Raw genomic sequence first — 12,215 nt, forward strand, 5'->3', positions numbered from 1 at the left:
CTTATCCCAGTACTCTTAATTCGAGCTCGCATAATGTGTGTTAGGTCCTTGCCGGGAGCCTGGATCGCCTCGATTTCAACATCGACCCGGATTGTATTAAACAACCTCGAATGCAGCTATAATTATCGTTGTCACTGTTCAAGATACAATGTATAGATACGGTGATTGTTCCATTAGACGCGGCGCGTTACATATCCGCTGTAGAATGTGTTATTATGCCTAGGTATAACTTGAAATTCGCCTGTAACGAATAGCTCCGTCATCTGTAGAATCTAATCATTCCGTTTCTGTCTATGTACAATTAATTTTACGATATTGCTTAAGTCTAGAATATTAATGAAGCTTGCAAGCGCTTAAAAATCTTCTCAGAAGGTATATATTTATTGTGAATTTAGAAGACAATGTGAGTATATTCCGGAAATACAAGATTGCTCCTTATCACGTCTGTGTTGTTTTTGGTAGATTGAATATTTTTATTACACACCGTACATTCGCACTCGCTCATGCAGAATACGCGTTAAATAATAATAGGTATTGCTTTTGAAATTGATGTAGTACAAGCAAATTGACAATCGGTCATATTTGCGGAGTAATGACATAATATTTAACGTTGCATGGAGTATTAGGTATACATATTTATTTGCGAACACAGTATAAGCATTGTCAGTGAATTTAAAAAAAAAAGATATCATTAACGTAGCAACTCGATCAATTCTTTCATTAATAATTGAAAGTATTTTCAAACTTATCAATACTCAGTTTGTTTTGCTAAAACAAGGTATGTACAATATAATTTTATTCAGCAGAATGATCGCAATGACGTGTCAGCGACGCATTTTTCGTTAATATGAATTTTAATGATAAATATCCATCGGAGAGAGATGATGAATTCGTAAACGTAAGATCAGCCAGTACTTGGTTAGATTTAAACATTTCAGCGTTGGGTAAAAAACAACAGATAAATATATGGTTCAATCACGTCCGGCACTACCCTGCGATTGGTTATTCCATAACCACGTGGGTACGAATGAACAGATTTTCTCCCAGTGGGCGCCACCTGTTTGGCGAATTAAAAGCACGAAGAATCGTTCCTTATAAATATGTGATATTGTTGTCAATGTGGAAACGGATAAAATAAGCGAGCAATAATGAGTGATATTTGACGATGTGCCGTGGCGTGTGGCGCGCGGTTATGTCAAAATTGTGTGGATACATTAACGTCTCAACAATGCGTACCCGATTGACCTAGTTTTCACTGGATTTTGGTTTAATTGTGGATCTTAACTATGATTCTGAAGTGACTGCACTGGGAGTTGGTGGCCGAGAAGGTGATGCACCGATCATGAGTTCACGCTTTATTTTAGAAATTAGATGTTTTTTTCTTTTCGCCTGCCCAAACCGTTAATTTGCCCGTAAGCAATCGACCTTGCTCAAACCTTTCCGCGCCTTTAATATTCACATTTATTCACAATGTTAGGTTAAGTTCGTCTACATGGTGTGTGTATGAATCACGTATGACAATTCCATTATCTAAATGAAGATCTCGCCAACCATTATCCTCTGGAAATCGCACCAGGAAACGTGGCGGTTAGGATCTTCCGTTTACAATTCAGCCTGAGACACTTTTGAAATACGTGCCCTCTATCACTGTCACATTATTTACTGGTAACAAATCGGCCAAACTGTAAAAAGAAATGTACCGAATTTGATTGAGTTAGAAAATTGTTATCAAGAATACATTTGGAATTACTTGGTGACTTTGTATCTGCTGCTAAGACATACTTAAGTCGTTATCAATGCCTGCTGATAATTATTTTTTCTTTATCAACCGTTTGACTCAGTCAAAATGTTTGCCATGTATAAGCTTGTCGGAATTAAGATACAGTTTCAGCTGAGATTGAAGTATGACTTATAGACTTTTGAATATAAATTTTCTCTAATGTAAGTCAATCTGAATCAGTTTTAACAATTTTTGTAACTTTTGTCGTTCTGTACTACGGCAATAGCAGACCTGTTGCGACATACCGTCAGATTCATAGAAGTCTACAATTCTCAAATATAATCTAAGCTTATCCCAGTGACTTTCATCACCCTTTGAGGATTGGAATTTTCCTCCTAGTCCCATGCATGCATTACATTTTTTTAATATAAATACCAATATATGATATAGTAAATTGAGAGATAAATTTTTGTCTAATTTTTATCGATCACAGGTATCAATCTACTGCTAGTATTCATACCAGAACATCGTCGTATATGGAGGACACAATAAATCATTATTCGTAATCTGACACAAACGCGTTACCAGCTCGTCAATTTAAGATGGTTAAATGAATGGTGGCTGAATTAACCTACAACCAAACAAAAAAAAAAAAAACACCACCTGGTTTTAGGGGAATCTCTCCAGAAATCCGATTTGGCAATTATATATAAAAGTACATTGACCACACTAATTAAGAACCCTTGCTCAACATGCCACACGTTACAAGAAAATGGGAACTCTTTCCTGGCAGAAATATATTTTGCTGTGATGGACGAGTTATGATGGCGCCGCAAACCAGCGTCTTTTACGTCACTGTGTGTTTGATCGCTGGGACTAGCGGATTATTCTTTGCATTTGAGTAAGTCATGTACACTGGATTTAGGGGTATGCTCAATTGAGTTAGGAATACTTTAGAGAGTCCAGCCCTCCAACGTTTGTTTTGTTTGTTGATGTTGATGTATTTGAGTGATTAAATCAGCCATTGCCGTGGATCTGTAGATAGCGGATAATAATGTTCTAGAGCTTTTGCTCTTTATAATTATTCGGAATATGGCAACAGACAGAATTTAATTAATAATCCAATTTTAGAAAACAAGATGTTGAGAGTTTTCAACAATGACATAATGAAGACATATTTTCAGCTGTCCCTTTTTAGCTACCAACATAACTCCTGCAATACCAGTCATCGGTGGGCTACTTTTCATATTTGTCATGTCTACACTGTTTCGGACAAGTTTCAGTGATCCTGGTGTCATTCCGAGAGCGACACCTGACGAAGCTGCGTACATAGAGAAGCAAATTGGTAAGCAAATTTTGTAACATTACCCTTTGTTTGCAAAGATAATTTACATCTAATTTAAAATGTATAATCGTTCCTTTGTAATTTATTTACGCCATGAAGAAATACTTAATATTGTAAAATTGTATCCTATAAATATCAGAATCAAAATAATTGGCTAGTGAATTCTGTTTAGAGGGTCAATGTTGAAGCGTAATATGTCATAGTATTAGTGTTGTACAATCAGCAGGGCAGTGACGTGAGTTTATAGACAAGTAAACTGCTATCAATGCCTTATCAGTGTCATGCGTGATCTGATTACATAGGTTTAGTTGGATACTTCATATCTAGGTTTGGCACGTATATGATAAAAGAGGATACATAATGAACCAGCATGTTCGAACCCTTGATAGCTACTTATACGAGATTTGCTCATAGTAATCTTGTAATTATGAAAACAGAAAGTATGGTATAATTCTCACTGCAAAAGTTTAATAATAACAAAAATTCTTTTTACTGCAATTTAAAAAGATGCAAGTTTTAGAACATCTTTTGATACTATGACAGAAATTTACAATCAAATAAAAGATTTTTTTGTTTTTCAGAAGTACCTAACAATGATAACTCACCAACATACCGTCCTCCACCTCGGACGAAAGAAGTTTTAGTTAAAGGACAGCCTGTGAAATTGAAATACTGTTTCACTTGTAAAATATTCAGGCCACCTCGAGCCTCGCATTGTAGCTTATGTGACAACTGTGTGGGTATGTATAATTATGTCGATTCATCGTTACAGAAGCATTGTTCAAAAGTTTGACCAAATTAAATAATAAATAATGCATAAGGATAATGACTATGTTAGACAATCATTCAAGAAAGAACTTTATGTAGGCCTAGTTTCATTATATTATATTTTTTCACATTGTAGAAAGGTTTGATCATCACTGCCCATGGGTCGGAAACTGTGTGGGGCGAAGAAATTACAGATATTTCTATGCCTTTATTGTATCGCTGGCATTCCTATGTGTTTTTATATTTGCTTGTGCAATTACTCACCTCATAATGCGTAAGTAGCTCATATTTATTTTTCAAATCTTTAACGTCATTTAGCCCATTGGCAGCGAAATTCTATTATGTAGCAATTGCGAACATTTTTTTAAACTCTTTTTGGGGCTAAAGTTGTAGTTTTCAATTTGGTTTTAAGAAACTGAAACATATTTATTAAGTTTGGCATTACTGATTACTTTTCATTTCAACGTATTAAAACCAAATAATCATCCTTACAGTCACAAGAGATAATATAGCGTTCCTAGATGCTGTAAAAGTATCTCCTGGTAGCGTGGTCGTTGGTGTCGTTTGTTTTTTCTCCGTTTGGAGTATTTTGGGACTTGCAGGGTTCCACACGTACCTGACAACTAGCAATCAAACTACAAATGAAGATGTAAGTCAAAGTTGAAGACCAATAATTATGTTCAAAATAAAATTCCCCAATAAGAAATCCCTGATAATTACCCTAATCATTTTTTCTGTAATTTGTTGCATTAATACAGTTTCATGTTTCAGATAAAAGGTTCATTCACCAGTAAAAGGGGGCAGGAAAGTTTTAACCCATACAGTCAGGGCAATGTGTGTGGAAACTGTTTTTACGTTTTGTGCGGACCAGCACCTCCAAGCCTTATTGGTATTTTCATTACTTACAATAAACTGAATATTTCATCACTTATCATTACTCTTAATGTGAATTCGAAAATAAGATTTAGAAGAATTACACAGAAAGTATAATTTGGCAAAGCATTAAATGTACGCAAATATTCCAGATCGTAGGGGTATAGTGACTCCGGAATATAGAGCCGAGCAAGAAAGAGGCGGAGATGAAAATGTGATCGTTAATAACAAAACGTATGGTACTGTTAAAACTGTACAGCCCCAGGTAAATTGAGTTGTAATATTGCACTTATGCGTAATTGTAGAATATGTCTAAGTTATAGAGTTCAAGAAATATGGAGTTACTTCTATATAATCCTTACCTTTGATGCATTTGCCCTTTCACTGCCAAAAACAATACTTTTTCCTCCATGAAACTTCAATTCTTCAAGATATGATTGTTATATTTTTCATCTGTGTTTTGTAGAACTGCATGGTGCTCTCAAAATAGTATTTAACTCTATGAAAAAAATATCTGATTTAGTATATTTATTATAAACATTTTCATTGAAGTGCATAAATGAGAAGTTTTATTGTTTTATAAACTGAACGTTCGAAAAAATTTCAGTTGAATGGCATAGGCGTATTCACAAATCCAAGCAACGAGGTTTCAGGCTCAATAAATAATTTGAGTACTGCTCAACACTCTCCGTCTCAAGGTCGACGGATAGAATCAATCAACGGTGAGTTAACACTTTTAAAATATCCTTCGCGTTACCCCGAAGATCTTCCTAGGTACCCTCGGCAATGTGTCAATGATACATATGCACAAAAATATCAGACTAGAAGATGTTCCCAAGACCATACTAAGTATGCCAAGTACAATGAAATAGATAGGTTTAATTTAGAATTTCAGAAATACCCATATAGGTGTGAAGAGAATTTGCAAAAATACCCTCAAAGATGTAGTGACGAATACAATCGGTGTTCTGACATTAACTTGATACACAACCGATATACAGGTGATCATAAATATCCTGTTGATTTACAAAAATATCCGCAAAGATATTCGGAGGATCCGCTGAGGTACAAATGTGAGGAACTTAAGAATTATACAGATTTACAAAAATTTCCCCAGCGATATTCTGAGGATCCCTTGAGAATTTCTCATACGGGGCATAGCTTGAAATATAATCACTTGCGATGTTCAGATCATAATCTCAAGTATCCTTTATCAAAAAATATATTGCCTGCCAAGATTTTGGGAGCTGGTGGAATTCCTATGATAGGCCAGACTGCAATTGGGCTTGTAGTTAACAGATTTGGTTCAGGGCCTTTAACCAGCGATATGTCTTTTACTGGAAATTCAATATGCGCTAGCGAAAGCACAGAAGAAGATCTATTAAATCAACGATTTATTATGAGCTCCATGAGTGATACAGATGATATTTAACACACGATGTAAATTATATCTTGAGTTTGAGATCTATTGTTTTTATAGTTTATAGTTAATGGATGCTCCTAATGTCGAGAGGAACCTGTGGCCGATTAAATCTTAGTTTATTAATCAAGGCGTTAGAAAATCTAATTTGTAATGCTTAGACTGATTTTAGATCCTCACTTTTTTTGTCAATGATGGTTCCAGAATTAGGTATTTTTAAAGAATTTTATAGGCGTATCTAATATTAAAAAATGATACATCGCTTCACTTATTTTTGCAATTATACAGACAACGTTTTCATAATTTTTATACTTAAAAAACAAAAGGTCTAGTTATTTTATTATTATTATCGTTATTTAAGATTGGATTGCTAAATAGTGATGACAATACATATTATCAACTCGAAAGAAATAATCAATACAATCATTGTCATTACTGATATAAAAGATTTTATAATAATATTATAGGTAATAAAAAGTGGATTAGGTATTTTGTTTTCCAACAAGTTTCTCATACAACTTTAGAATTGGTAAACAATTAACAAACACGAATAATATTGAATGTCCTTAGCGGGAAGGTTTTGAATAAGTAATACAATGAATGAATTACTTATTTTTAGAAGCAGTCAGGTCTTCTGCATATGACATATTGAAATCGTCTGTGTTAAAAATTGGGTCAATATTGAAACTGAAACTTCTAAACCTACATTTGTGTGTGTAATGCAATAATTATTAACATTTCTATTCCTAAATTAAACTATAGCCAATCTCCATTGAAATCACAATCGTATTGAGCAGTGGACTATTCTTATTGACATATTAACATTACCCAGTATTAAGTTAGATCAAACATGGTTACTTGCAGAACTGGTTCAGAAATAAACATTTTGTTCGGATATTTAGTAATATTCATCCTGTATCAAACTGATGATAATCTAAGTCACTTAGAACGTAGACTTTCATGTAGTAATAACTCATCAAAATGTCTTTCTTTGTTATTCCTAATTACGTCCCATAATCGAGGGCTCGGTACATACATTTCGGTAAGTTTATTATTTTCACTTCAAGGCTTCCATATGTGTTCTCTTAACACACGAGTGAAATTGTGTTTAATTAATTGTTACTAAAACGTTTCCTAGCCGATCGTATATTCGTCTTATGAACATGATTTCTTTTGCTATGCAATTATTATTTAATAACGACCGCTCGTGTGGGGTGTAACTAATCAACGTATTGTGATTTATCAATTTTGTATTGTGTTTCATACATACCTATATTTAATATCTTTAAATTAAGGCTGTGTCGAATGATTCAGTCTTACAGTTTGATGTTTAATGTTTCGTTAGGAATTTTCAAAGTGATTTTTCAATAATGCATATTTTAGAATAAAGATAGTACATTCATATAAGTAGACATACAAATTCACAGTATCACATAGCTACTTCATTTTGAGATGACTTAATTGCTGATTATCAGAAAGTCAAATATTTGATACTGATCTGATACAGATTAAGAGAGACTAAAGTATCATAGCAAAAATGCAACATATTTTCTTAATCAACATCTTTTTTTTTAGGTAGCACTACAAATAGTGTAAGCCAGCTTGTCTCCAACGAAATCCCCTTAGCGTCACTTAGCTTGATGCCACTGGATATCGATGAAGTAGCACCATTACCTTCTCGCCAGAACACTTCGTCAATAGACACGTCGATTATCCCGCCTGTAGCTGTAACAACGCCATTATCTGCGTCTAGGCTCAGGTTGCTGCAGGATACTACAATGATTGAGTCAGCGCTAGATTTAGACTCATTGGAAGAAGCTAGCGTAGGTCGAGGTAGTCAAGCAGGTCTCATTAAATTAGGTGCAGTTTGAGTACAGTTCTTATTTTAGTAATATTATAATTCGTTATTACTATTTAGCTAATATGCAGGTAATTGTTCAGAAGAGGTATTATAAGACAGATACAGTCGAGTATTAAAAGATATTTTTCTTTCAATCGTCTTGCATCAATGAAATGGAATTTAATCAGAATTTTCATAACTCGCTGATAATTTCATCATTGATCTATTCCTTCACTTACGCCACTTGCTTCACTGGAATTTTTTTTGAAATGAGCAATTGAAGGATTACCTGATTGAAGGAATAGCACCTGTAGTGCACTATATTTGCTTACAAGATGACAGGCTTGCCTTCAGTGTCACAATTTAGAAATAATTTCAGTGGTAAACATTTTTCGTTAATGATCTCAGTATCTAACTCAACGAATCGTTCTGAGACACATCACTTTGTTGCGACGCAAAATGGTGCAGTGAAAATTCACAGTTTCATTACCTTCCATACTTCGGTAATTCTGCATTTTATACGTACATGATTCCGTTAGTATCTGAATCTTCCAGAATATTACGACTATCTGAAACTTGAAAATATTACATTTCTTGTTGTACAATAAACTAAGATACGTATGTTAGAGCCGATACCCTCCATTGGGTTCGAACTGCCTGAAAGGTTCAAATTGTTAAATGATTAATAGAATTAATAACTTTTGATGAGCGACAGCCCTTCTTGACAATCACCCTGTTCCATAATCGAGGTCTAATTGAATGAAATTGCTGGAGCTTTCTGAATAATGCCAGAGCCTGTACAATCGTAACATTTTCGTAGTGATTTTGGGCACGGAAAACGGGGTATAAAGATTTGAAGAAGAGCGGATTATTTTTGTAATATAATTGTGCAATTTTATATAAATTCTTTGTTAGATATTATTGTCATAGTTGATGACGTAAATATGTTGCGATTTGAATCAAGCTGTCCTCCCTTGTTTTCAATGAGCACATAGCGACTTTACATTAACGTGATATCATTTAACATTAGTTGATAAACAATATTACGAGCTTTGCGTTTAATTGCAGACATCTAAAGTTCCAATTATCAAGTTGCATGTTTCTGGTACAGTTTCGTAACGAATGTGTTGATAATATTTCTCTCTTAACATGACACTGAAAAAAAGACAAATTCTAAAAGATTGGATTTACGAAGTCTTTGATGAATTTTTTTCTACGAATATTATCACCCCACAAAACAGATGCTCGTGTAAATAAGTTTACTGTTATATTGTATTAAACTGATTTACACAAATGTCATAAACTTGCATAACCATTAGCCATATACAACGCCCTTGATGATCTCTCTTTGTAAACGAATTGATATAACAAGAAGTAGATGTTAGCTGTTATTAAAATCAAACTGCATTTCGTTGTATCAGCGCATTAGCGGGTCCGAGTTAAATAATATAAAACGAGACGCAAAGAGAATCCTGAAATCACGTACTTTGGCACGTCGAAATATCGAAAAATGTTGATGTTTCAGTTATTTAATCTTATCCAAACTGCTCACACGATCACAGATCTTAAAATTGAAATCCTCTGATTCACGTACCATAGCCGGGTGATTTTTTCCCCCCTCTTTAGCTTACGCCTAAAGAGTTGACCATCGTGGGGAAAATAGATAATACGTGATACATGCGATGAGGGATGATTTGTGAACAATAATTTTGGCAGTTTTGAAAAGAATGAACAAAATGTTGTAAGACGTGTAAACTTTATTTTTGTTTTACTACTACGAATCGCTCAAATCGTGCAAAAACTGTGACTCGGACTATTCCTTGAATGCGACGTCATTAATTTGGTCGTATTATAATAAGTATTTAGAAATTTTGGGTAGAAAAATTGAAATGAATTTGTCGTTATTTTTGATCATAGAAAATAATGTTGTTAGGTTAATTTTCCCTCAGGTTATTTCACCATATAAATGACCGCAATGATAATTTCTTATTATTTTGCCAATGTGCATTTTTATTCCTGAGGTTCCAATTGTACAGTTGTAAAGGGAGTGTTGTAAATAGCAGGAGGTTCGAATTTATATGAATGGAAAAGTAATTTACCTACCACTAAGAGTCAGTAATAAATAATAAACAAAAAAAAAAACAACAATACTCTTCTTTTTTTTTTAAACATGAAATCGCCACTGCCTGTTGTTACAAATAATTTGTGCACGAAGGTTGTATGTTAACGTCATAATGTTCAGTAAAATTAACAATACGGATCGTATAAATAGATATGTTTTGAAATGCAAAGATATTATACATAATATTCGTATAATTAGGTCGATGAAGGAGCTGTTTTCCTGTACATAAGCTGTCTACATGACTGTAATGTACATAAGTATACATATTGGTATATATATATATATACATATATCACATACATATATGTATCTATGTATGTATGTATTATTATAAAATAACTGTAATATAATGAGAATATGCTAAAAATAATTCGGAATGTGTGAAACGAAAAAATTTTTCACCTCAAATCAATATTGTTCACGTCTATACTCCGTTATCTCGAAATAAGTATAAGAAATTATTGTTTTCCATGTCGTTATAAAAAGCCATTTGCGCTCAAGTCTCGGTTCTGTATTCCATAAATGTCCAACTTTAGAATTCATTATTAAATATAACACGAAATTTTTATTGATAAAATAAGCTATTTCATCCAGTCTAAACTTGTAGACTAGCATTTCGAATTGACGAATCGCCCGACATGGGAAGATGACCTACACAGCATCAGGTCTTGCCTGCTGTGACATGCTCGTGTGTCATTTTAATACGGACAGCTCACAGGAAGCCATGCGGTCCTACGTCACGTTAATTTACATTCAGATATTCCAGATATTCGGTGTGTGTCGTGTAATTTGAAGAGTGTATTTCTGACCAAGTGATATTCGGTAATTAATATGCGAAGGGTGCGTGACTAAAATTTGGATGATCCAGTTGCCAGAACTGTAATGGCCTGCAAATATCACTAAGCGAAGGTATGTTTGCGATCTATGTAATATTGATGCAAGTTTAGTCCTTATGAATATAATGTTGTAATGAATTGACGATATGTGGTACTAGATAAATTACTATTTAACGAAAGCACGAAAATATCGGAATTGACGTTTTAATTCTAAATCCTCGAGTTTCGTTGTTTAGAAAAAATTGAGGCGCGAAATTCAAATGTTAGTAAAGGTTCGACGCGACTAAGCTCAGCAGTTCAGAATATCTGGTCATGATATTCGCAATTTTCGTATATTAAAAATATAAGTAGTAAATAATTATTATCAACCTTCAGGAAAAAACGAGGTGGATGTTTCGCTGTTGGTAACATTGAATTGGGGGATTCACTGCACTGTACCGACAATATTTTCGCACTCATCTGTTACTTTCAGTATATCCCGCGAAATGGTCTGCCTTAGGTGTGTTCGATCAAGTATATGATGAGATTGAAATATCCGTGACCGCCGTAAACAATTGAAAACCGCAGCCGTCTCCACCTGGAGGTTGAAGATTAAACTAGAAAGAGCGCAGGCGGTCTTGTTCAATGTGTCCGTTTTCCAGCGCAATGTAATCTATTCCTAGATATTCTAGCAGCGTGAAGCGGCGGCATACTATATGCCTGATTATAATAATAATACTTAAAAATATTTCACGGGGACAGGCGGAGTTATATTCGTGAGCGTGGCTTGAAGCCAACGACAACAAGTAACGCTTCGGGTATACGGGATTTAACGGAGGCGTTTCAGTCGCGTCAATAAATAATTTAACAGTCACGATTCTACGAGGCAGAATAAAAAAAAAACAAAAAATCTGAAATAAATTCGATCGTGATCGCTTTTAGACTAACTACGTATTTCATCTTCTCCCTGGCGGTTTTTTACGGAAGTCGTAAAACAGAATGTTCCGCAAATTTACTAGCGCGCAAGCGTCGATTATTTCTGCGGCAATTCGAAATTCATAAAACTGGCTGGCATTGACCATTGAGCACAGTAAGTACTGTGCTCTGCAACTGGCGTTTCATTGACATAGAATATTGCAACTCCCAATTTACGGGCTTACGTATCTCGATGGCATTTCGCCCATGCACTATCACTGCAAAGTTATGATCGCTTGCCACTCTACCGTTCTGTCAGTTGAACAAATATACGTATGCGTATACCGCGCATTGAGGAAACACCGTTCGGCAAAATGACGTACATTCTCAAGCGTAT

General features: G+C 34.5%; 1 protein-coding gene and 1 long non-coding RNA gene across 4 annotated transcripts; one reads left to right on the forward strand and one right to left on the reverse strand.

Moving 5' to 3' along the window:
* Positions 1 to 1,194: 1,194 nt before the first annotated feature.
* Positions 1,195 to 8,072, forward strand: LOC107224387 (palmitoyltransferase app). 3 transcript variants are annotated; one of them, XM_015664416.2, is made up of 10 exons: positions 1,195 to 1,328; positions 2,214 to 2,621; positions 2,905 to 3,065; positions 3,647 to 3,805; positions 3,970 to 4,107; positions 4,328 to 4,482; positions 4,605 to 4,722; positions 4,859 to 4,971; positions 5,314 to 5,428; positions 7,702 to 8,072. In XM_015664416.2, exons 2-10 carry the CDS (start codon positions 2,473 to 2,475, stop codon positions 7,995 to 7,997), a joined length of 1,404 nt encoding a protein of 467 aa, XP_015519902.1. In that variant the 5' UTR covers positions 1,195 to 1,328; positions 2,214 to 2,472; the 3' UTR covers positions 7,998 to 8,072. The 3 variants fall into 3 exon arrangements, with proteins under 3 accessions (XP_015519902.1, XP_046585875.1, XP_046585874.1); XM_046729919.1 differs by lacking the exon at positions 1,195 to 1,328 and adding an exon at positions 1,487 to 1,587; XM_046729918.1 differs by lacking the exon at positions 1,195 to 1,328 and adding an exon at positions 1,560 to 1,665.
* LOC124292630 lies at positions 1,548 to 11,544 on the reverse strand. The gene is made up of 5 exons (XR_006902512.1): positions 11,294 to 11,544; positions 5,069 to 5,205; positions 4,326 to 4,456; positions 4,098 to 4,248; positions 1,548 to 1,682 (listed from the first exon to the last, which is right to left on the reverse strand). It is a non-coding gene; the product is annotated as an uncharacterized LOC124292630 (long non-coding RNA).
* Between the last annotated feature and the right edge of the window lie 671 nt (positions 11,545 to 12,215).

This window comes from Neodiprion lecontei, chromosome 1 (genome assembly GCF_021901455.1).
Source record: "Neodiprion lecontei isolate iyNeoLeco1 chromosome 1, iyNeoLeco1.1, whole genome shotgun sequence".
In the NCBI taxonomy this organism is placed as follows: domain Eukaryota; kingdom Metazoa; phylum Arthropoda; class Insecta; order Hymenoptera; family Diprionidae; genus Neodiprion; species Neodiprion lecontei.